The sequence below is a fragment of the Seriola aureovittata genome, chromosome 13 (assembly GCF_021018895.1).
Source record: "Seriola aureovittata isolate HTS-2021-v1 ecotype China chromosome 13, ASM2101889v1, whole genome shotgun sequence".
NCBI classification, from domain to species: Eukaryota; Metazoa; Chordata; class Actinopteri; order Carangiformes; family Carangidae; genus Seriola; species Seriola aureovittata.
In genome coordinates, this window is record NC_079376.1 from 7,712,691 (window position 1) to 7,739,923 (window position 27,233).

The 27,233-nt window shown below is 40.5% G+C and overlaps 1 protein-coding gene across 1 annotated transcript in view; it reads left to right on the forward strand.

The window, feature by feature from the left end:
- LOC130180407 (ephrin-A2-like) overlaps positions 1-27,233 on the forward strand; it is an 80,927-nt gene that overhangs the window by 46,729 nt on the left and 6,965 nt on the right. The window contains exon 2 of the mRNA XM_056393910.1: positions 24,688-24,980. Within this exon, the coding sequence (XP_056249885.1) occupies positions 24,688-24,980 (293 nt within the window). The remainder of the gene's footprint in view (positions 1-24,687; positions 24,981-27,233) is intronic.

Here is a 27,233-nt window from a genome sequence, read left to right on the forward strand (position 1 = left end):
GACTTATGGATCTTAACACTTTTTTGGGGGGTGGCTTAGGGGTGTTAGAGGTGGTGCGTGTGTGTGTGTGTGTGTGTGTGTGAGTGCGTGCATGCAACACTGCAAATGTGTGTGTTGCAAAGATAGAGTGCGAGAGTGGTTGTTTGCATCAGTGTTTGTGGCAGGCTGCTTGTGTGTGTATATTCCTGTGTATATGCATGTGTGCGTGTTTGTGTGTGTGTGTGTGTGTGTGTGTGTGTGTGTGTGTATGTGTGTGAATATGAGGAGAAGGGAGGAGGTGGGGGTGTTAAGGCTTTAGGGTTTAGAGGGATAGAGGCGAGGGAGTAGAGGAAAAGAAGGAGAAGCTGCAGCGTGTTTGCGTGCGTGCGCGGCGGCTGTGCAAGAGGCAGCTACGGCGGAGAAACAGCAGCGCTAGCACTGCTTAATTAATCAACATCAAAAGACAGCATTAAAAATGAATGGAACCCGAAGCAACAGTTTGGCTAAAGTGAATTATTCAGGCGTGGAGCTTACCCCGCTGCCCAACATTCTATTAGGAACTAAAATCTTGATATTTTTTTTCTCTTCTCGTGCCCCCATTTAGTCTCTGTTTGTACCAAGGCTGCAAACTTTGCTGCTGAGGATCAATGCCTGCTTTGCCAAGGGAATTTTAGGCAAACAACTCTCAGTCCACTTTTCAAGCGCTTCTGTTTGAGCAGAATGCCATTAGTCTCACTGCTGACCACAGTTACGGACCCTTAGTTCCAAATTAAGGCTCTATTCCTTTTTCAATTAATTGTATTCGAGGAAGTGGTTTTCAATTAAATGAAAAAGTCGCTGAACTCTGAGATGAGGAGATCTTTAACCTAAGTGAAAATCCATTCTCTTTTCCATTATTTAACAGTAATTTGAATATCTACCCCGATCACATTGAATTAAAACTGAGATAATACACATTTTAATCATTAATTAAGCGATGTGTACTGTCCATCATGAATCATGACTGTTAACGCTGCGGCAGATTGCCATCAGGCATGCATCCAGCTTCTCTTTTAATTTGTACCTAAGTTCTGAATTAATGCTATATCCTTCATTCATTATTTAACAATGTCATAGAATAGAATTCAACAAGCGTACTGCAGCTGAAAATCTTTATTTGCTTGTTGCCAGATCTTACAGAGTTCCCTCAGACAGCTAAAAACAGAGCAAAATTTACATTTCACTAACACCGGCTCATGAGGGGCAAAACAACAGTTGCACTTCAGCGTAGCATGAAATGAAGGCAGTAAAAAAGTTGAGACCTCTGTGCAGGCAACATCTTTGTATGGCTGGTGAGCACAGATGCCGCGGTTTCCCAGCGCGCAGCTGTTCACACAGCTACAGCCACCGAGCCGCACAGGAGCCATAAACTCCGTCGACCGGCCAGAGGCAGTCTGTCGCATTCTGGTTCTGACTTCCTGTTACGCCGGGCCTGAGGCACACACAGCCTGTGTGTGTTCGCGCCGGCATCGAGGGGACAGCAAAGGAGAAGGAAAGATGGAGAAGTGGGGCGATAAGAGGAGATTTAGGGAGATGGAGGGGAGTAAAATGTAGGGAGAAGGCTTGGAGCTAAAGCAGCAGGACTTTGTTTGCATACATTTAGGAGTCTGAGTGCCAATCTCATCAAAACCAGACTGTTGCATGAATCATATTTCTTTATAGAATGGGCTTCCTGCCTGTAGCTGAAGCAGTGTTTGTGAACATTTTTCCACATCTAAGACAGACCAACAAACATCTCTGCTATGCAGCATTTTACTTGTTAATGTTTTATTAACCCACTCCTTAGCATCAAGTAGCTGCAGGAGAGACTACACATCGACGCACGTCATTACAACCAAACTGAGAAGCTCCACACACAATATAAGTATTTCATGTTTAACTTTGTATGTTTGTTGTGTTGATTTTATAACACAAAAGGCTGGAGAAGCCCCAACTTACTTATTTTTCATCGTATTTTGTGCATTTTGAGTTTCTGCGCTGATTTGAAAGTAGACTCAAAGAAAGCCATACTGTAGCATAGGTCACAGAACTTTACAGTGCAGACATATAGCACACTGGTGAGTGAAAGACAGTAAGGTACACACTCACACACACACACACACACACACAAACACACACACAAGTGCAATTTATTTTGGAAATCTTTTCCCCTGTTAACCATTCTCCAGGGACAAACTTTGGTTAAAAAAAAAAAGAAAAAGAGACATCTGGAACAACAGTCTGGGTCTGGGTCTACGGGGTGTATGCGCGTGCACTTTATATATGTCTGTGTGTGCTTGTGCACGAGTGAGTGTGTGTGTGTGTGTATTCTGCTGTGTTTTACTCTGCAATCGACAATATGAGTTCACCTTCTCCCGAGAGTGAAAAAGTGGAAAACCATGCTGCTGTACTTGTGTGTGTATATGTATGTGCACAATATGTGTGTGCGTAAAGTCCGTGCACTATACGCATCAACGCTGAGGCAGTGGGAAGTGTATGTGTGTGGTGAAAGGAAAGGCTGGAGGCTTTATATGTGCGAGTGTGTTTCCTTCTTTTTCCCTCCCTTAGCGAATGCCTATTTCTAGATCGGTTTGAGGGTCAAGGTTTGGCCACCGGTGGAGAAAAGCTGTGTTCCCATTTAAAAGGGAAAAAAAAAAAAAAAAAGCTCTCGCTCTCTCCACAATGAAAAGAAGACCGAACACACATCATCCTCTTAAAGCCTTAACCCTTGCTCTGCCATATAGCTCCTCGAAGAACAGCTGTTCTAAAGACCGACCTGCTGCAAGGCTAACAGATCCTGGATAAAATAAAGGAGATAAAAATATCAAGTTCTGCCACGCTGACATTTTACTGACCATTGAGTCAGGTTGTTACAAATAAAAATCAAATGCCTCTTTGTTTGCACAGGCCAGAGGCAACTGAGCAACTGTAATCAGTGTAGCAGTGATTTAATCAGAGATAACACTTTGCTGCTTTAACCCTTTTCCTGCCTTATAACTACCTACACTGCAAAAAGCTTTTCAAGGCCAGTGTGCCTATTCTGCCAAAGTCTTGTAATTCAGCAGCTTATTGGCACACTTTTAAATTTTTTCTGGTTCATTTATAGAACATAATTAACAAAATCGCTTTAAGAAGCACTTCAGTGTGAATAATTTAATGAAATTTACAAAATACACAACTTATAGAATTTATCATCAGCATGTTTTATTCAAACCCACCTTGGCCACTTGCACTATATGAGTTCATTTTGAGCTCCCGTGAAGTGAGTCATGATCGCAGACTCTGACTCACAGGTTAACACCGGCCTTAGATCCATTAGGCTGAAGCAACAACATGTGGGTAGCATCCAGTACGTCACTAGTGGGTTTCTGAAAGTCTGGGTTTGCAAGACACATTCATCAAGCAGCTTACTCCTATTTACAGCAAAGTGGATGAATATCCAAGCGGTTTTTAAGTGATCTCATAATTAATCGCTTGTATACTCTGAGCTGGAGTAGCTCATCAAATGCAAGGATTTACCCAGCTTTTGCCATATTTTCTGCATGTTCTTATTTTGGAATCATTAATTTTTTTCTGTAAAAACATGTAATTTTAATCTCTAACAAAGGTTATGTTAGTTGTGTGAAATTCTCCAGTAAAAATTAACATGTGAAGGTAAAATGAATCCTATATATTAAATATGAATATGAATGAGGAATAAGGAAGTGGTGGAAGGTGAAGAGAACAGAAAAAGCCTAGAGGGAGGACGTTCTGCTGCAGCAGAGGTAAATTAAGAACACATTTAAGTTGTAAGAAATTCGTTGATTAGCTTTTTATGATCAAGTGTGCAAGTAGAAGTGAAAGCAACAGATTTACTCTTATCTGTCAGTGAAGATGACAGGTTAGTAGGTTGATATAAGCACAGGATCTGGTGCCCTGATGATCTAGTCATCTGTTTGGCACCAGATAAAACAAATTTGGCATCTAGGGGGAACCTGGTTGTAGTAGCGTGTGACACCCCTCAATTGAGCAGATGTATCTTCAACATGCAGCCAGAACAGTTTTCAAAATTGTGTTGATTTTTTTTTTTTTTTTTTTTTTTTAATCTTCAAATCTGGCTTTGACTTTCATCTATGGAGATTGCAATTTATATTGTGTTAAGGGCATGAGCATTAAGTCTGCATCCACACTAATACGTTTTAGTTTTAAAACGCATCACTTCTGCTACATTTATGCCTGGAGTCCATATTTCTCCAGAGATTTCAAGCCCCTGAAAGAGAGACTTTTGGAAACGTTGCTGGACTTCAGTCTGAAAACTCCATGGTTGCATGTGGATGGGCTTAGAGACAGAGACACCTACGTTCGCTTCCCTGATTGGATCTTATCAGTCACAACGTATCCTTCCCCGATTCCTTGCACTCCTATCATGTGACCCTTTTATTGAATGAAAACAATGATTCCCAATCTGTTTTCCAACACCATGACTGCCTTATACTCGTGTTACTATCAGTAACAGTTTCACCACATCACCAAAACTAAGAAATCCCTGGTCTTACTTTCCACTGTTTTCTGCAACTAAGCAACTAACTACAGAGTGAACCATCTGCTTCCTGTTTAAAGTGGCACACGCATGCACGCAGTGTATGTTAATCGTCATGCAGTATATGTTTTCAGGCGTGTTGGTATGGATGGAGATTATATCTAATACGGAGCCGTTGTCTGGATGGAGATTGTTAACGTTTTAAAGTGGCATTTTAAAACGAAAGCGTATTCGTGTGGACGTAGTCAAAATCTGCAGAGCAACAGAATTGAGATAAATGTGCAATTCCACCTTAATATTCATGAAAATATGAACCCAAAACAATACAGAGTTTGGTTCAGTTAGACAGAAACCTGTTTTGTGTGTTGGATATAGTATCACAATTTGTTGATAACCACGCATGCAGGGAGGACCGAAAACGCAGACTCAAAGACTGGGTGATGCAGTGAAGTATCTTTTAATAATAGAAACAAGGCTTACAGGCAGATGGGTATACAAGCAGGCTGGTGAGTTGACAGGCAGGTCCAGGCAACAGGTAACAAATGCTGGTAGCTGGTTCGCAGTAAAACACACAGGAACATAAACAAACAATCTGACAAGAAGCTGGTGACGAAGGCAGAAACGGGTGAAGTGAGCAGGGGCTGGAAACGGCCGAGGAGAACTGGGAAGCAAACTGTCAAACATTCACCATCACTTTTTATGATTTCACCAAATATATTGGCATTGCAGTAGGAAAGGACCTGGAATTATAAGCTGTTAAACTGCTAAACAAATCACAATCTCAGCAGAACTTGGATGACGGATACTGTTAACTTTCCAGCTCTATTTGTGACGCTGTGTGGAGTGTGCAAAGTAATTGCCCCAATCTTTCTCTCCGGCTTCACCTGACAGATATTTTCCCCAGAAATAATTGTGGGTGGCATGTCAAAAAAAAATGGAAAATGGAAAAAGTCACACCACTGCAATTCCATGCCCAATAAAAGTGAGCAGTGCTGGTTTGTATTGGTTTTATTTGGTTGTACTTGCTGTCGTTAGTCGAGTGAGAGTAATGGAACTATTATGTTTAATGGATTTGTCATTTAACCTCGCTGTTTTATTGTTCTGTCCCTTGTATTTTACTTCCTTTGAAAAGGAACATAAACATAAATCTCTCCTCCATTCTTATGTTTCGTTGGCCCTGTTCAGGCCCGGCATTAACATGCATCTTGATTGATCCAATCACAAGTACAGGTGCTCAAGATGCATTGAGGACGCATTGCAGTCCGATCGATCAGACCTCATTCGGAGGTGGCCACATTCTTTCAGCAGTGTACACATGAATGTGTCCTGGGCCACAATATGACGTCAACTGACGTCCTCTGCGTAAGAGGAAGCGGGTACTCATTCGTACTTTCATATTCTCATTTTTATTTAGTTGGTTCCCATATCTTGTAAGCTAGCTTTGTCGACGACGTCTGACAATTTTGAAAAGCCCATAGAGATTTATTACAAGTCCAACATCTTGGGTGATTTGGTTTGCCTGAAACACGCCAAGGAATAGACCCAGTCTGTATCGTTTTGATTTCCTCTTTTAATTACCAGCAGACAAGGGAAACGCACTGCTGCCTCCCACAGGTCAAAAACCACACATTTTGTCTTTTCATACAGAAACGATGTGTGTTGATCAGCATATAAAGCGGGGAAGTGAGTTTTGATCACAAGTGGTCACTTGAGTGATGTGCTTAGAGCTGCTTCTGATTGGATCACCCGAGGTGCATGTTAATGCCTGGTGGGAGCAGGGCCTTTGAAATTGATGAAAAGAAAAAAAAGAAGGAAACGAGAAATTAAATAATTTTCTAAACTAATCATGAGATAATAATTATAAATTCAAATGAATTTCTAATAAAATACTGTAGCACTGGTTAGTCCATTACAGCTCATTTTAGGACCTGGATACAGTACAAACACAGGAGAAATATCACCTGACACTTTCCCTCACCTCTACCGATCTGTTGTAGTTTTCTGGGCCGTAACGTAACTGTTTTGGTTCTCTCACTGCTCCCAGAGCGTCATTTTCAGCCGTGGCAGGCAGCTTTTTTTCCTTTTTTAAAAAAAAAATAGCTTAAAAAATCCCACTGTAAGCTACTTGCCCAGCTCTAAGTGGCAGACAGACATTGTTAGAGACTAACTGGGGAATTTATTGGCCCATTTGGCAGCTAAAAAGCCAGGTATTTCCCTCTGGGGGTGATAGAACGCAGAAACAGAGCTAAAAGTATGGTGAATATTGAGCCTGCATTCATCAGGTGGACACAAACATGACTCCGAATGAATGCTAATGTTACTCCATGTCTGCCGGATGTGTAAATAAGTGACTGTTTGTGAACAAGTTTGCCATTTTACTATACATATATATAATATGGTGAAATTATGTCACTGCTGTGTTTACAAATTGTTTCCTCTCTCCCCGAGTGGAATATAAAGCGCAGAACTCTGACAGCAGACAATTACCTCACTTTACTGATTTCTCACTTATGACACATCTCTATGGCAACCTACACAATAACTAAGACTGCAGGCAATGTGTGAAGTTATGCAGTGCCCATTGAAACCCAAAAACATGCAATATATAGTATATAGTTCAACTACAAAACAAAGGAAGTTAATTTTCAAAATAAATCTCCACAAGATAAACAAAATAATCTCGCAATACCATATGAAACATTAAAGAAAAGCTTTCATCTTTAACTGTCACATAACGCTGTAAGATGAGATCAGATTTTCAGAAGCCTCTTTCATAGACTCAAATATGCATAGTATTGTGTATGATATTGTGTGGTTCTTCCCCGCCATAAATCCATAACATATTGATCTCAGCCATGTCGTCCAAAATGGCAGCGTCCTCATCAACAAGCCGTGAGCTGCTGCCGAAAGAGCACAACCATGTCTGCAGAATGTCAAGGGATTCACAGCATCCAGATGTGGTCCCAACTGTGAATTTTAATGGCGTATTCAGCTGCAGCCTCCATCATGGCCGTTCCCTCTGCCAACAGAAAAAAAAAAACAGACTGAGGGTCCATTTGATAAGGCAAATTCATAACTCAGTTAGAAGATTTGCATTGGCTCTGTTGGTGATGGATGCACCGAGACGACTGTATGAGAAACATTACTGCAGGACATCTTTGCACAATTTGTCCCCCCGTAGTTTGGAGCGTACTCTGTGAAAATCAGCTCTCTGCGCACAACAGTAAGTTTTGAGATGGATAAAAGACTTCTATCATCACAAGTAAAGTAGCTCCAGGCCAGGTTGAAATCATAACCACGACTGACTAATGTTTATGGATTTCTTAGTGTGTGAAAGTGTGTGTGTGCATGTGTAAGTGTGTATGTATGTATGTGTGTGTGTGTATAATGGGTGGGGGCTATCTGTGACTATTTGTGAAAAAAAAAAGAAAAAAAAGAAAGGAGCAAGACTGAGGAAGAGAGACTGAGAGAGAGAAGCAGCGAGTCTCCGTGGAGTTGTTTTGGTCATGGTGCTTGAGCACTCTGATTAATGCTCATAGAGAGACACCAGATGGAAATAGAGAGAAAAAGAGAGAGAGAATGAAAGGGTAGAGGAGGAAATTTGGGGAGAAGAGTACCGTGGAAGATGATCAGAGGCAGGGAGAAGGAGAGAGAAAAGGGTGGATAGAGGCAGGAGGTGGAGTAAAAAAAAAAAAGATTAAACTTAACACGAGGAGATGATGAGAAAAAGCTATAGAGAGAGAAAGTGAATCTGAAACTACGCACACACAAAAGATTCTTCTTTGGATTTTGGTTATGGCGGTGGATCTTTACTGTCACATCCCTTTTTGCAATGAAAACCACTTAAAGTTGTTTTTAAACTTTATGATCGATATATTTTTTATTTTTGAAAGGAATAATGAAATATTAGACATGCTCCTTTAGCCTTTAAACCTCTGAGTGGACGTGCTGTGTATGAGTTTGACTGACGGCGAAACCCAGCAGGGACAATTAGTAGGTTTTAATGTGTACAAGAAACCAGGTTAGGTAAAGAAATCTCGTTACACAGGTATTTCATGCACTGTATTAATCTGGTTACTGTAAATCCATGATCAGATTTCCTCCTCACAAATAGTCAAATGTCCAGACTTCTTCTTTGTGCAAGTTTCAGTTTTAGTTCTATAGTTTTTTTTTTAGATGGAATTCTTCTGAATATAAATTTGCAATGCCACATGTAAAAAGCTCATCTTTCATCCAGCTGCTCCACTTTCACACTGAAAAGTCTTTGTTAAGCGCAGACATACATGTAAAAAGGCAGTTACATCTGAATATGCCAAGAAATCAGCTTTTCTCCAGAAGAAATCTGGCTGAGGAAATCAAGTTTTTCTAATTCCTTACCTCAAGCATCAAACCTGTTCTCTCATATACACTGTGTTTAAGAAATCTGCATGAAGTCGAACGCAGCCTGGCTACATAAAAGTGACCTGTTTGTTTTCATTAAACAAACTAAAGTTATGTTTAGGTTCAATGCACTGTGTGTCCTTGAGGTTTAACAAATACAATGAGTGCATTTTTTCCCCTTGTAAAACAGTTGCAAGGCAAATTTTTACATATATTTTTAATGGTGCTGTATTTACGTCAGTGTTTGCTAGCTAGCTTGTGAATGCATGTGCACGATAAAAACAAAATAGGGACCCACTCATAAAAACATTGGTCCATAGCACTAATGGTCCGACAGTCCACAGGGAGGCTTTATGTGCATGTAAGTCCACTGAATATGAACAAACTTACACCGCTAACTATAGCTTACAGGCTAGTTCAGACCCCTTAGTTAGCATCATAAGGACCATACTCATGCTGTTTAGCTTCTACACCAAATAATCTTGACATTTGTAGGTATGTTTTTCAGCAGTTTTATGTTCTACCATTAACTAGGCAGTAGCTATCTACCCTGCATCTTGATCATCTTTGGTCACTTGTTTAAAAAGCTGAGGTGCATGTACAAATGTATGTTTCGCAAAAGACGGCACAGGATATGTAATTCGCAGAGTAATTTAACTTCATTTGGACTTTAAAATAACAAAAGTAGTGAATCAGAGGAGAGAGTGTGCTTTAAAATGTGCTTCAACAGTTCTGCTGTTTTAGCATTTTCATTTTTTTTTAAAGACTTTGACAAGTCTGTAAAGTGCCTATGCAAACTATTTGAGCATGATTCCACAAAGAGCATCCGCAAACGCGTTCATTATCTCACCAAGATTGGGTACAAGACCGACGATTCATTTTTTGTTTAAGAGTGAAGTAGTTGGAGATGTAAGGTTTGCAGAGGAGAGAATTTTTGAAGGAGAGAGAGAAGAGGGGGGAGGTGGGGGTGGTGGAATTTTGGGAGATCAGTGGCAGGGAAGAAGATGAGAAAAGAGGGTTTGGGCGCAGTGGGATTACTCCAAGATGTGGTGAGTGGGAGACAGGAATACAGAGAGACAGAGAGAGGAGACAGAGAGACAGCACTTCTTTTTTGGTTCGTACTAAAAAATTAAGAGGCAAGAAACCTTCTGATGTTTTACATTACAATTTCCCCAAATAGTGAATACAACCACTCTAAAACAAATACAGGTTTTTGTTTGGGAAACTAAACTAAAAACTTGAGATTTAAAAAAAAAAAAAACAGCGGTCATGGCTAAGGCAAGGAATTAACATTGTAGTCAATGTAAAAGAGAAAAACTTGGACCTTGGTCATGCGTGGCCGAAACAAATACTGTTAGCAGGAAATGGTTGGAAAGTCAGTCATCCACCTACACTTCTCCTTGAGAGGGTTTTCAGTACTTTCAAGGCATCAGTATGCTAAGTAGTTGTCGGATCATCAAACAGCTTGTGAACCCCCCCTCTCCCTTTTTTTTGGGGGGGGGGTGGGGGTGGCGCTGCTTCCAACAATTTTGTTACTTTCTGAAAACAGAAAAATCCACGACTAAGCTGCCAGTATACTCCAGCAAGCTGCTTGTCAGACAGTCGAATGGCTTTGGAAAGCTGGAAATGGGGAGCCGCTGTCTGCCCATTTCTGTAACTCTTCAAAACTGACTATTCAACATTCACACCCACGTCACGGCGTGTGTGGGGTTGACCAGCTGTGCAGAGGCGAGAGAGGAGCCGGGGTTTGAATTTCTCTTTCAGTGTCTCTCTTTTAATTCTTGACACAGCTATTTTATGTCACTTGTCTTATGTGCAACACTAAGAATTTCTGCACTGAGAGACTGAAAGTGTTTTATCCCTGTTTGGATGATTATTGATATTTCACCCACATTTTTGCCTTTGGATGTGGTCAGACAATACTTGTACTACACTTGTACAGTGTGCAAGCTGTTTTCTAGCAAACTTAGCTCATAATTCACCTGGCTACTAGAGGTTCTTGTGTGGTTAACGTAAACACTGCTGGTTTTATATTTCTGTTGTTTCTCTGTTGAGGACAATCTTGGTCCAGATCCTGGTTGTTGTGTTTTTGGCTTTTGCACCTTGGAACTGGCACTGAAATTGAACTGAAAGCGAGAGACAGAAAGAAAGATTGACATAAAGACAAATGGGCAGAACAGGAGAGAGAAAGCTAAGGAGGGGAAGTGATGGAGATGAGAAAGGAGAGGTGGACACAGGGAGCAGAAAGAGAGAGACAGAGGGAGGGAGGGAGTCAGACGGCGTTGACCTTCACTCCATCCACAACCACGTACAACATTTAGCACATATGGCTCCGCTTAATGTGGCGAGACTTATGTATGTGTGGGTGTTTGTGTGTGTGTGTCTCCATTTCTGATGTGCTCGCAGGTGTGTGATTATTAGTATGAGCGTGCATGCTTCACTATGTGTGTCTTTGATTTTGTTTACATGCTAGTGTTTACTTGTGCGTTGCCACATGGAGAAGTGTGTGTGTGGCTGCATGTGTGTGTGTGTACGTGCGTGCCTGCAAACACAGCGTGTATCTTAATTGGACTCCATTCAAGTGTTTAATTACTCATTAGAGATGCTGCAAAGCAATCTATACACCAGCTTTCCCTGTTCGCTCCCTCTGCCCTCTGTGACTTCCAACCCACAGAGGCTCAAACGCTTTGACCCAAACTACATGGATTAGTTCACCTCGTCAATCTGGATCAACCCATTCATATTAGATGAAGATCCTTAAGGCGAGAGGCTGATGCCGGAACGAGACGGACAGCTAATAAGTCAGTCAGCCAGTCAGTCGGTTTGACACTCGGCCAGTTTGTTCATGTGTAAGATTAGTAGTCAGTCAGTCAATCAGATGGCAGGCCACCTTTTCATCCAGTTATCCAGGTAGTCAGTTAATGAGGCAGCCTGTCAGTGAGCCAACAAGCCTCATAGTCTAATAGCTGGCCGAGCAGTCACTTACATAATTGTGTTGTCACTGTGTCAATCACTCCATCTGCTAATGTGTCTGTGAGACTGTCAGTCCGAGTGGAAAAACTCTATAAGCTCTACAAGTCAACAAAATACAACAAATATTGAGAATGGAAACAAAATAAAATACAAACATCATAGAAATATTGGCAGAATAAATAATAAAGTGAATTTTTTTTCATGAAGTTGGAGCTAAAACTGAAAAACATGATTCCTTATGCTGTAATGGAACTTCTATCAGTATTTGGTTTTTGGCAGAATATGAGATTAAAAGATCATAAATATATAACAAACCAAACCATGGTGGGTTTAACTGTAACTCTGCCCCTCCGAGGATAAAGTTTCTGGCCGAACATCAGCCGGATGTTTTTATGAAAATATAAGAATGAATTTTTTTTGTGTGTGTGTGTGTGTGTGTGTGTGTGTGTGTGTGTGTGTAAGCCTTGATAAAGTATTGGTGGTCATGTTGATTGACAACCAAATCCAAATCTATAAAAAAAACTCATTAAAACTGCATTATAAAATCTGAAGAATGCGTGAGTATTGATGGGATGAAAAATAAATCATCTGGTTCTTCTCCCTTCTTTAAACATTGACTCTGTGGATACGTGACATTTCTGCAGGGTGCTGACACAAATCCTTTCTTGCCGTCTGCTGTGTCGAGAGATTCCTATTGGTGTGCTTGGACACCAGCCATGAGACCCCTCTCACTCCGCTTTGGGCGCAACCTTGTCGATACCAATACAGCCCCAATGCTGTTTATGCTGTCGACGGTGCCAAAGCCGGTGCTGCATCACGGTGAATGCCCCTCAGTAAACGAGGAGACTGATATAGGCATATCATGCACTCTGCCTGTCAGCTTGTCAGATGCACCGCGTGTGCCCAAGCTCTCATCTTGTCTGTCTGACTAACTCGTCCTTCTTGTCCATCCATCAGTGGCTTTGTCACTCTATCTGTCTGGCTTTGTGTCTATTCTATCTCTACTTTTTTCGTGTATATTTTAGCTTTCCACATCACCAAGGTGACAATTATCCATCCAGGGGGCCTGGAGATTTTTTTGTCCGACAAGGTTTGTTATGTTAATTTGGTCCGTGGGTGTCAGATTGTATGAGTCTGTATGTATGATGGGGAAGCATGTTTGTGTCTGACTGTGTGGGTATATGTGTGCGTATGTGTATGAATTTGCCAAGGATTGGCACAGGCGGCTCTCAATCCACAGGGGGCCCACGTTGCCCGTGTTGAAGAAATACATAATAACCTTTCAGATGTGCTGAATGTCACCGCAGTGATCTATGGGCGACATTATTCAGAGTGACAGATGTGGAACTTGTCAAAACAACACAACTTGAGCTCGGGAATGTGAGTGTGCTGCTTGTTGTGGGGTTTTTGATGGTTTATTTTTCATGCTTGCTGTGTACATAGTATGACATGCATGTTGTCTGTTTGTTGTTGTTTCCATCTGCATGTGCTTACGTAGGGCTTGGGATCAAGAGCTAATTTTCATAATTAAACATTTGCATCTGTGTTCATGAATCCCAGTTTTTCTGTGTAAATGTCGTTGTACATTCTACTGTATGTGTTAATGTATTGTCAGAGTGTGTTATGTGTCTCGGTGTGTGCGTGCCCTAGTATGGCATATTCACGTACCAGAGGATGCTGGTCCACAGAGATCAAAGTATAAAAGAGTAATTGGTTGAAATAAACCATTATCAAATGTCAGTATCATTGATAAGATATATTTTCTCTCCATCATTGATTGATTCCTTTCCAATTTTCATCTTCAGTTCTCTACCACTGTATGTGAGCGTGACGAACTGGGGTTAAAGCGATAGAGTCATACAGGAGAAGAACATTAGAAAATAAATTATAACGTGCAAATTACAAACTACTTTTAAACACACAACTGAAAAAATGTCATTTTATTTAGACATTTTCAAGAGAGCCCCAAATGTTTCCCTTTTTGTCGAGCAGTAGTTAACTACTTGTGTTAGCCAATGCCACAGTTAGCTTGTTGTAGCACCTGTAGAACCTATGGCAGGACTACAGAGCCCGACGTACTGCTGCATGGAGGATGTTCACGGTAGTCAAGTGACCCAAAGAAGACAGCCAGCCTGTATTTCTCTCTTGCTCTTGGAAAACAGGATGCAACAACAGGCCTCATAGCAGCTATAAAGATAATCTCCGAACATGTAAAGTGTGTGGAAATCTTGTAAGCCATTGTTTTACTGCCTCGTTTTTTTGTTGAGCATAAGAAAGAAGCGATAAGAAGCCAAATAGTGCAAAATAACGCCGTAGGTTATCCCCCGTCATCCCCAGTTTTTTTGAGTCACCAGCCGCCACTGATAAGTGCATATATGTGAAGGTATATGTGTCTCAGCGTGTGGTTGTGTATAGGGAGGTAACATATTTACTTTGCCCCACATACCTAAACCTCAGCAGCAATGCCGCGGGAATCGCAGGCAGAGATGACAGCATGAGAAAGGAACACCACATGCTGGGAGAAAAGCATCTAAAGAGTCTTAGCAAGAGGAAGATGCGTGCGTCCGTGTGTAGGGGGTGGGGAGGGAGTCATCTTAAACATTCAAAAAGAATGAGCAGAAAGCAGAAGGAGGCTGGATTGGGGGGAATAAAAATACACTAATGGGGAGGGGGGAGTTAAGACTGAGAAGAGAACAAGGAAGAGAAAACAAAGGGGGGGGATGAGAGTTACGACAACTGAAAAGAGGAGACAGTAACAATGTCAAAAGATGCTGCCGTGCTCCTGGAGGGAAAGTGAGAGAAGAAGAAAAAGGGAAGGAGTGCGAGTAAATGAAGCTGAGGTGAGTGAAGATGAAGAGTGAAGGAAAGGAGGGAAGGGAAAGCAGCTAAAGACAGACTGAAGACAGGAGCAGATGAAGATGGAGAGATAGAAACGGAGAGTAATGTGGAGTTAATTGGAGAGACATTGAGAGTGACTGAAGCTGCAGCACAGCAGCCTGAGACAGCAACGTTAACTGAGGCTACTTACAGACTCACAAGTCGTGAATCAGCCTGTAGTTCCTTCCTGCCAAAAAGCCAAATGAGGTGAAATTGGGCACATTTCAGATGAGGAATATGAATTTTTACATTTAAAAGACTCCACATTTTTCATTTGGCCAGTAGTGCCTGGAATTGGCCATGGTTAGGCAACGATAGAGGTGCAATCTCTTTGTAGGGGTATGTGGTAGAGCGCAAACTGGCTGTTCATTACTGTCAATAAGAGAATGATGATAAACTCGGTGCTGGCAGGAAGTATCACCCACTGTGCCTGCTGATAGAAGTTGGTAACAAAAGTTGAATTTCCCCAACTTTTGCGTTTAACTGCAGAAGTGAAGATTTATTGGATGTTTAAACTGAAAATCACTCCACATCTTATTCATCAGTCTTTTTTTCTTGACACATTTTCCAAGAACATGGAGTGATGTGATGGATAGGTAGGATTTTTTTTCTTTTTTGACCCTCTTAAGAGGATGAGAACTGATTTCCCCGGTCTTCATTTTCTTTCATGTTAGACTCTTAGTTAAAGCTGCCCTGTGGAGATTTTTCAAAGCACAAGTTATGTTGATATTCTGTGTTTCAAGGTCCAAAAAATATGTTTGAGTGCATTTGCTTCCTCAGGAAACATTTGCAAAACCTTTTTTTTTTATATTTCAAATCATGATTTGTTTACAGTCACATTAACTAGCAGTCTTCTTCTTCACTGCCTCCCAATAGCTCCCAAAAATTAAAATATGCAGTGTTTTGATCTATGTGTACAAAATGTGACAAAAAATGACAGCTCCACTTACAATTAGGTGTGATAGAAAATAACGTAAATAACACCCATAAACCCAAAACAAGCAAATATGCACATAAAAAAACACAAAATGTAGCCCACATTTGACAACTGTATGGGCTACAGACCGGTGTTTAGGACATGTTGTGTGTTATGCATAATAGGCATTGTTGGTGGAGCTTTACATTTTTTTTGTTTGCATGGACGTTTGCTTTACGAAGACCTTGTAGGCCAAAATGTTGTATCATCAAAGACTTAACTGTGCAGACGACCCCTTCTTTTCATTTGAACCAACTTGTTAACTTAAGCATTTTCCCTGATTGACATCCCGCAACGAGAGCAGTGTTTTTTCAGGCCACAGCATGAATGCCACATTACCAAGAGTGACAGAGGGAGATCAAGTGGAGCTGGGGAAAAAGAGAAAGTTTAGGATGGAGAGAGGGGTGAAATAGTGAGACTGAGAGAAAAGAGAGAGAATGGAGGAGAGAGAGAGCAAAGCATCCTTTGATGTTTGTTCGCTGATCCGGCCCGCTGTTTAGGACACAGGCAGGTATGGTAAACATCCGAGGCTTCTCCAACCTGAGGCTTTGATCACAGCCATGCTGAGAGATGATTGTTGATGACTCAGTGGTGTCAGAATATTAAGGAGTGGCCACGACACACACACACATTACTGTACGCAGAGATACTTGCATACAGTACATAAACACACACTCAGACACACACTCTATAGACATAAGCTTTAATTCATCTCCTTTCTCTCTTAATCTTTCATTTGAACTTTTAAACTCCTCAATTTCTGTTCTCTTTTCATCCTGACGTGCGCACACAATACCATAAAACCCTTTTACACAGACTCTTTACCACTGATTGTGGTTCGAACCTCAGGATGAGCCATTTACATCCAGACGAGAGCCAGCAACCAAAAGCCAAGTCCTTCAGCCGCATCTGGCTAACCTCACCAGACAATTCAATTGCCCTGAAAGAGTGAGGATAATCTGTGAGACATCAGGGGATTAGGAACGAAGCAAACCATCATATCATATTGCACAGGTTTACACACAGATAGTATTAAAAAGAAATGGCTTCAAGCGGCGGAACAAAACACTGAAAAGACCACATACTGAACAACATGCACCTCAACAACACTGTTTTTCGGGCATATTTTAAGATTCTTTTTCATGAAGACACTGTTAAGTTTTTCAAGATCTGTCTTCCCTCCCACTTCTGAACCTAATTACCAAGTTTTCCTCCTTTTGGTAGTTTCATGTGTGAAAATTATATTGACTGTCAATATGCCAGAGATACAAAAAAGCTATCTTTCCCTGGAAATGAAAGATAATCTAGTTATCAGCCGTAAAATAAGAATATACAGTATTTCTTGTCCCGGTGATAAGAGTTTACACAGAACGAGTAAAAGGATAAAAGGATTAGTGGACCTTTATAATTTTGCACTGGAATTTGCTGTGAGCTACCTTAAACCCCTATGTGTAGAATTTTATGTTAAAGTATTATAGCATCTGTCAAATTATTATGATGGGATACGTTTTGAGGGAAGTTTTTGTTTGTTACAATGAGACAATTCTAGTGAAATGACCCTGTCAAACACATTGAAAGGGAAAGACAAGTTATGTTGTCCGCAGGTTTGTGACAGTGTTTTTTATGATACTAGAAATTGAGGTCAGAAATAAGGAAATTGTTTACATACAGTAGAAGCGACTTTAAATAACATGAAAGGGTAACAAAGCTAACAAGTTGTTATTCATTGTAAACCAACTCTTCTGCCTGCGCTATGCATGTGCACAGCAACAAGCTTAATGCACTTCCATTAACGGTTGAAAACAGGAAATGGCCTTTTCTGGAAACAATTGCAAGACTGTGATTCAATAAACAAGAGCTAAGCTAAAGGTGCTGCAAAAATGAGTACAATGACAGAAAGTATAATTTGTACAATAACAATATCAAGTCCTGATAGAGAGTACAACACAGAAATGAACCCGGTAAAAAATACACATAAATTCACAAATATTTTGAAGGCCTGGTCACACAAGATAGTGATACAGTGTTGTAGCTGGCAAGCTAACCGCTAACCAGCTAGGCTAGGTATTCACAATAGCTATAGCTATCTATTTTCTTCGTCAGTAAATGTATACTATTTTGTGCTCAGACCTTAATGGTAAAAATGGTAAAAAACAAATTTACAAATCCATCACAAGACAGCAATAGTAAAAAAAGAGTGCCTACAAATCACTCTATTATATAGTGCACAATATTTACTCTCAGCATTGGAAAAAATTCAACATCAACGTGACCTTCAGGAAACTGAATAAAAAAACTGGATAATCCACAGACCTCGCTGTGGAGAGTTTTCATTAGAACTACCTTCTACATGGGAAATAGTCCCTATGACAGCAGTTGGCGATGTGTGACAATAATGAAATTCTATTCATCTCTATTCACCTCACCTCAAATATGTTTTTTGAAAGGCTGAACTGACACTTTGAGAATAAGAGGATTCTACACTTGACATCTTAACTCAAGAGCAAGGAGATAAATTATTCATACACTGTCATATAGAGAATTGACATTATCAAGAAAATGACACTTACAGAGTAAACCCCTATGTAACCCAAGCTCTGATTCTATTGGTTCAGAATCTTTTAGAAAATAATGAATTTTTTTTCCCTTTTTGGTTTTGGGTGGATTTTGTGAAAACGTTGCAAAATTGCAACAGTGGGTCTTAGCGCTTACAAAACTCACCACTTTCATTTTAACAGTCCATAGATTATTAGGCATTGGTTATTTAATAATACCAAAATATGAACCTTAAAAATGAATTTATTGATATGAAAGTGTTTGATACCGCACAATAAAAAGCTAGTTAAACATATAATTGTAATTCATACTACGATGCATTTCCTCGTGATCAAAGACTTGTTACTGGAACTTTTTTAATGACTTTGCAAAATTGAAATTTCATTACACCAGTCTTCTACGATTACTTCATATTTACTTATTGAACTTGACTATCACAAGGAATTTTTGATGTCTGAGGACTCTATTCTTATTTGGTGGATGCCATCCTCATTTGGGTCTCCTGATGAGTGAAACTGAAGGAAGCAGCTTTTTTGATCTGTAAAACACAAACGGACATCACTCTTAATGCACGTATTTGATGTCTCTCCATCCTTGCAGTGCCTGCAGCGGCGTCTGTTTTCCACTTTCATTGGCAAGTGCCCCACATTCAGGAGGGGGAGCAGCGTGGCCAATCTTTATTTTTAAAAAAATTTTTTTTTTTTCCTATCACCGTTGATCAGTGATATCTGACTCAGTCTCACAATCATTTGTATCTCCATTAACAATGGCATCCAATACATCCTGAACTAAGTACACTCTTCCTCCCTTTGTCAACAGCACTCTAATACTGATTATAGTGTTAACTCATAACCTATAGATATACATATATATTATATACACACTGTATATTGCTATAGGTGGCACAATTGATGAATTCACTCAGTGATGGGGCCTTTTGTGTGAATAAATGACGCACAATGAAGCCCACAGTTGTAATTTTGCAACATTGAAACTTCAAATCATGTTATACTTTATTATAAATTTCTTTCTAATTATCAATTTTTGTTGCAATTTCACAGCTGTGGGCCGAAGAGTCTGAAAAGCAGTGATTCGCTGCCCTCTGACCACACCCAGCACTGATGTCACAATGTACTGACACACCCTGGAGTACACCTCTACATCACTGCACCAGGTTAAAAAGTTAATTAATAAAAATAAAAAGTGTTAAGTCATTCTTTAATGACAACACCATAATAGTAGTACTGGCTCAAAGTGAATAAATTAATCTTTTGTACTGGTAGTTCAATATGAATCGAGTTTAGAGTTTTATGTAGCCCACTGTCTCCAGGAAATAGCCATATGCTCTAAAGTGTGACACTAACACTTCCTGTACGTGACAAAGTGCAGCCTATATGCTGAAGAATGCTAAAGAAGCCGCTTGGGAGCTTTGGGGCTCGCCAGATTCGTTCATGATCCAACATCAGACAGTCGACTCAGTTGTCGCTAGCCTGGGGATATTATGCCGGATTCCTGCTGACTGACAGTTAAATTACACAACTTTTAGTGCCTGTTAGTGTTAATAACTATTTTGCATTTTAATTTAAATACATCTAACGTCTCTAGGTTATTTTTTATTTCTGTCACTCTCGTGATACAACATATATAGGAGTTGGTGGAGTTTTGTTTAGCTACGGTAAAAATACACAAATAGCATCAACACACTTATCAGTAAGTTAAATAAAAACACTGATTTGATTTCATAAGTTATCAGCTTTATGTAGCCTGCAACTGAATATTTTTAGAGTATAATTAAGCAACTTCCACTTGATACCAGCATATCATGTTGCTCTAAACCTAATATTGCAAAACTTGAAATACTCAATTCATCTAGAGGTATATATGGAAGGAAAAATAACACTTAAACATCCCACACTACACCATAATCATGTTAAAAGAGTTTAATTCATGTCAGTATGTTGACAGCTTTATGCACACCCCTTTAAATAAACTGCTATAATACTGCTATGTGACAAGCTTGAAATAGGGACATATGTCAAACCTGTCTCCTAAAGAATATGTATATATGCTACTAAATTGTTCGGAGACATTTTTTTTCTTTTTTCAAATTAAGTGCTACATTTATAAATGGCAGTGGAGTTGCCAGGATGCGGTATTGGCTGATGGCAGGTGTACAAAGTGCACGTGTCGCACCAAAGACAGGGATGTGAGCGCCGTCTGTTAGATTTAGGCAACAAAATCACTTGGTTTTGGTAACATGTAAATAAACACATGGTGTCTGAAGTCACTGTGAACTTTTTCTGGATTAAACCAGAACCTGATCTCTCCATGACCTTATCAAAATCTGTGAGTGCCTAAAAATTAACCGTAAGTGAATATTGTGTTGCAAAATCTGACATTTTGGTGGAAAACAAATACGATGTCTGTGAATGTTTTACTGATATGTTTAGTATCAACCTATTTGGAACTTGCCAAATAACTAAATTGTCAACATATCGTCATTATGTTAATATAAAACATTATATTATTGGTTATATAAAAACATGGCTGCATATGCACATTAAAAGAAAGACACCCCAATATGTGCAATGTGCAATGACACACCTCACACAGATAAGTTCTGTGAGGAAGAGACATGCCGTAAGTGTGAGTGCATTCTCATGTCTTTTTGTCCAGTGCAGTGTGTGTGTTTAATTCCAAATGACACGCAGCCTTAGAGCAAGCGGTGCAGACACACACACACACACACACACACACACACACACACACACACACACACACACACACACACTCACTCACTCACTCATCCGCACAAAAGTACACACACCAGCATTTACTGTTTAACAGCTCGGAGTGCGGTGGCCACACACCTGCACACACAGACACACACGCACGTCTGCACACACATATTCCTCTCCTGGGCATATTAGGAATGCAGACAGTGTCACAGGAGCAGGGCAGGGCGCTGAGTAGCTTAATACAACCTAATGTATCCTGGCACATTAGCCCTTTCTTGGATTGAGCATCCTCACTCATTGAGAGCCATTTTACTTAGCCACTTTATCATTTAACCAAGCACACACACACACACACACACAAACACAAAATATTCATTGAGGCACACAAACTTCATTGTATACCCAAAGTACTAATGTTCAGATGGTACTCATCCATAAATGTTTCAGTGCACAATCAATAGGCAAAGCACATTTGTCTCAGATGGAAACCCACAGTCGTACAAATTGAAATGAAAGACAGAAAATTCTTCTTCCATCTGCTCTTCCTCCAGCTGGCCTCCTCCTCCTCTTTTGCTCTTTCTTTCCTCTTTTTTGCTTATTTCAGACTTTTTTTTTACCCTCATTTCATGCAGGCTCATTATCCCTCCTCCTGCCCCCCTCCTTTCACTTTTGTTTGTCCTCAGTCTGCACGTATTCCTATTTCTCCCCCACGTTTCTCTCTCTTTGTCTTACTCCCCCTGTTTTCTCCTTTCGGTCCTTTTTATTCTCATTCCGTGCATTTCGCCTTCTGTTTCTCTCTCTGCCTTTCCCCCCTTTAGTTGTTAATCAGAGTTGATTGGGAGCAGAGAGAGCCGAGAGGAGCTCCCCAGTGGATCAATGCCTCTAAATGATCTGTTCAAGGATCCCTTTAGAACCTGCAAAACTCGCTCTGATAGGGCACCGAAGCATGAAGGCGCTCATTTCACATCTAACTCACTTCCTGATTTGCCCTCTGGGAGAGAGATAGGGCTGCCGTTATTGGGATAATTTGTCCCAAAGCTAAATATCCCACTAACCAAAAGTGCTTAGATCAAAATGTCTTCATTCCAGGCAATCAATTACTGCCAAGGTGAGGGGGGGAAAATGATGAATTTGTTTAAAAAGCTCAATCTGTGTGTGTGTGTGTGCACTCAATCTGAGATGACGAGATTGCCCGACAACTGGCTTTGTTTATGCTCATTTGACTACAGACATTTTCCTGCGTCTCAAATTTACCGAGCTTCGAGAAACACGATTTGATAACGTGCGGTAGCTGAATTTTAAATGTATTTGACGTGGTACATTTGAAATTAAATTGATCGTAGCCATGGTGATGAATGCCGTTAATGAAGAACACTACAAGAAGTGGTCGCTACAGACACAGACATATGCACATGCCCACAAAGAGATTTGATATCAGAATAAAATATCACACATGAATTTTAATCAGCCTCTGAAATGTTAGACGGTTTACTGAAGACACAGAATATTGAAACCTGAATATTGAATTACTGTTGGTTGTTAAAGATGTGAAAACAAAGAGATTATCAAGTCATGCCCTTGGGACATATTATTCATGTAAGTGCTAGTAAATAAAATATCTGAAATAAAATATCTAATATATTTTAATAAATACTGATCTATTTTCTCACAGAAGGCGACTGATATGAAAGCAAAAATATGCATGAGACAAAGTTATGTTATGTATTTTAAGACTTGTGGTTAAAGAAATGCTACATTTTGAGTATTGATTCATTGTCAGATGTGAAATATTGATTTATCAGTTTTAGTTTGAAGAACTTTTTGCGAATAGATACTGTAAATTTTAAATAAAAGTCTCATATTGGGGATGTAAACATGAGATTCTTTAGTATATTAAGCTCTGATGGTTTTAAAGGTCAAGTCATGCGATATTCTGTATTTGTTGCTATGAACTGATACTTTTAACAAGTATTGTCTGTGTGTCCAAAGCCGTACGGTGCTGAGTCTTCTGTGTTGCAAAGCTCCATTTTTGTCCAAAAGATATAAAAAACACATCAGTGAGCCACAACATTACACTGACTGACATGTTTCTTCATAACCACGAACGTGGGCACTGTACTTTGATTTTGAGTTCATCTCAAATACACCATCCTGTTGCCATAAATTCGTCAACAAATGTGTACTAATCCACAGCTGAAAATAGTCCCTAACAAATGCACGATTTGCTCCTGTTTGACTGACTTGTGCACAAAAAACAGTGCCAGAGCTGTTTAAGAAAATGATTTAACCTCTTTTAAAAATTAAAATATGTATTCATCACCCATTTTTAAATATTTACGACATCCTCAGAAGAAACCAGAGGGCTTGGGGATGGTTGTTACAGACAGGGTAGGGAAGTTGACATGTTTAGACTAATACACAGTTGGTTTTGTTCTTTTAATGGCATTTGTTGGCAATAACAAAAATATAGAATATCGCCAGCCTTATCCTTGAAGAGAGACTGTTTCACTCCAGTGACTTCAAGATTGTAAACAGACGTTCAATTCCCATATACACAACATTGGCACCATAACATAAACTTAAATAGAGCCTGTGTTATGTTGGTAAAAAAAGCCATATGTTTCTAATATATTATAATGAAGAAGCAGAGGCTTTTGAATCGAGATGAGGAGATGGCAACTGTGTTCAAGCACCATCTCATGTACAGTATTTCCATATGTTACCTGCATTTATTTCACAAGATCCTTGACTCATTGCCAGAGGGAGGAATATAGCAAACTGCCACAATACCTACCCACTCCAATGTGTGTATATACCAATATTTCTTCTTCACTAACCTCTGACCCACTTGCATTCATCATGCCAGCTTCAATGAACTGCATGTGTATGGAACTACGTGGACATTCACCACAGCTGCCTCTATACACTTGCTTGAGGGGGTGGGATGATAATGCGTTCTCTCTTCCATCACACGGCCTACTTCTCTTGAGTGTCATACGAGTAGGCTCATTCAGCCACTGGAAAAAAGAGACTACATTCCAAACATACTAATAATTCCCATGAAGCAAAGCTCACCAAACTTTTGTTAAAATAAAATTGGTTACTGTGCAAACTTTCGCTGTAACCAGAGGGATTATTATAGATTTTTCTGACCTTCTTATGTTCATTAAATAAGTAAAAGAAAAGAAAAAAAAACACCCTCAAGGATGTTTTTGCTTTGTATTGCGATGACTCAGGTGGTTTAAAGACCATCTATCAGAGAGCATTTGTTGAAGTGTCCTTGAGCAATGTGTTGAACCTCTAAGGGTTGCTGTTTTGTAGCTGACTGTGACCTCTGATCGCAGACATGTGCAAAACACAAAAAAATGTCTAAACAGTAATCATACAATTTCATGTAATTGCAGTGCACAGCATGACTGCACTCAGTGGATGCTCACCACAGTTTCCTTTATGTTGTGCAATCATACAGAAATCGAATATACAGTAGGTCGTAAATATTCATAGCTTGGTAGGAATGTATACGTCTCACACGATCTCATCTTAGCTCAGTAAACTATTCCCACAGCCCTCTTACTGCTGCTCATTGATTCAGTGTATATTCCTGGGCCTGTTTGTGATTGTTTTTTTTTTCCTTGAAGAAATTTGAACTCACTTTCCTTTGTGTCTTGCAGGTTCTGGCACGGAGAGTACAGGGTGGCAGTGAATATCAATGACTATCTGGACATCTACTGTCCTTACTATGAGGGTCCTCCTTCCCACGGGCGCATGGAGCGCTACATCCTCTTCATGGTCAACCACGAGGGCTACACTTCCTGCCAGCACAGGATGCGTGGCTTCAAGCGCTGGGAGTGCAACCGTCCCAGCGGTCCTGACGGACCCCTGCGCTTCTCAGAGAAGTTCCAGCTCTTCACCCCCTTCTCCCTGGGCTTTGAGTTCAGGCCTGGACACGAGTACTACTACATCTGTAGGTTACCTAGCTAGGCAATGTGTGTTTCCGCCTGTGTGGTTGTGTGTGTGTGTGTGTGTGTGTGTGTGTGTGTGTGTGTGTGTGTGTGTGTGTGTGTGTGTGTGTGTTTGTTTCCGCGTGTGTGTGTATGAGGTGAGAGACTGTGTGTGCACAAGTAAAAGGGTGTTTATTTGTTTGTTTGCTGTGTGTGTTCGCATGTGTGTGTGCCTGTGTTTGCGTGTTATCCACGCTCCTGCTCAATATGCATTTGTAAACGATGTGTAAATATGCAATCAACAGAAACTGATTGAGAGGGTTCTCAAACACAGCCCACCATGTCATTCCCACAGCCACCGGCGTGCATAAATACACCTTCCATCTCTCACCCACTCCCCCTACCCTCTCTCTCACTCCTTATTTTTTGATGTATCTCTCTGCTTCTGTTCAGATCATAAGTGGTGTGCTCAGCAAAGTGGTAAAAATGTCACTAGGCGTAGTTTGTAATCATTTTTATATTAGCTGTATTGATGTTTCTCCTCACTTCAACAAGTGATGTATTAGTACCACAGATGGGCTTTGCCCCCTGAGACTGTTTTTCTGAGCCGAGTTAAAAAGCTATCATTCCCCCACCAGGCATGGGACAAATAGTAGCTTCAAATTACTCTTAAACATTGTTTTCAGCTGCTCGGTGCGCCAGATGGGTGGGATAAATTTACTGCATCCGGAGAGTTTAGTGCAAGATCAGTTGGTAATCACAGAAAAGCACATTAAATTGACTTTCAAAAGCTTTGCTGTCAATGTCCAAACTTTCTGGCGCCGCACAGAAAAGTGCCACTTTGTGTTTGAGGCTGCAGGAGTGTGCGGGCGGTTTAGACGAGAGGTTCGCCTGTTTGAATTCACAGACCAGCTGGGAAAAATTTGAAAGGAAAGTGAATCTTCCCAAAAGGCAACAGTCATAATTCACACAATCACAAGAAGTCACTTATCAGGAAAATGCATGCACAGGATGTTGAAGCGTTTGAACAAATGATCCATTCGGTTTTGCTTTTTCTGCTGAGGACAGTTTTGAGCTGCCGTGTAGCAACAGGCTGAAGTGTGCAAACTTTTAAAAGAGTCAATAGTGTTGGGGAAGTTATTGCGTTATCATGTTAGTCCTATACTTTACTTTCATGTTACTCAGTGTATTGTTCAGACAAAGGACAATTATTCTAATCAGACATGAAGCGTCTCTGTCACCTCACAGCCTGGTACGGGTCTCTCCATTTATCCCTGCACAGTCTGACCTCAGCCTTGTTAGTAGGAGATGATGCATTCTCACCATGAACCATAACGGGATGAGGTGAAGGTTGACACGCAGGTGCAACATATTTCTTTGACAAGTTTTCTTTTGTCCTTGGACAGTGATTCTGACCTCACAGTGATATCCAGATATTGACACAGGTTTGGATTCAATTTGTCATAGCATTAGCGTGATCAGATTTTATTTGTATTGGCAGTAATATCATTTTGTAATGTATTCATCATCAGTACTTGATTGATTTTAAGGATAATGAGATAAAAGCAACACTATTTGTTGAAAAAGTATTTGCAAATATTCTTTGCCTCAGTCTGTTGTCTCCACTGTCAAAGACACAGCAGGCGGGAGTCAGCGAGCTAAAGAGGCGAAGCTAACAGCCACCTGATGTCCCTCTGCACTTTTCCCAGTCAGCACACACACGCACAAACACACACTCTTTTGTTTTCAGCCTCATGTAAGGATGGACAGGGCCCCTCCAGAGTTGTATAGTTGCTGACTATAGTATTGTGTCTCTGCGACCCCTGGGGGTAGTGTGTGTGCCACAAGACGAGAGTGTGTGTGAATACATGTGTGTGTATGTGTATGTGATGTGGGGGGTGGGGTGGGGCTGGTTGTGGGGTCAGTTGTCAAGCAATTGTGAGTCCGTGAAAGGCCATGTCCATCATCCTGAGTGACAGCCACACACACATTCTTGTTTCTCGCTGTCTCTCACATGCACAGAGAAACACACACACAGTCACACACACACAAACACACACACACACACACAAACGTGCACAGGTCAGTATTGATGTGGAACGACCGTGTGTGACAGTTTTAACCACCCAGCCCTTCCGATGAGTGTGTGTGTGTGTGTGTGTGTGTGTTTGTGTGTGTGTGTGTGTGTGTGTCCTCTCCACTGATACTCTGCAGAGTAAAACGCATCAATCTTTGATGGTGATTTGTGGCCAGACCTGCGCGAGTGTGTGCCTGTG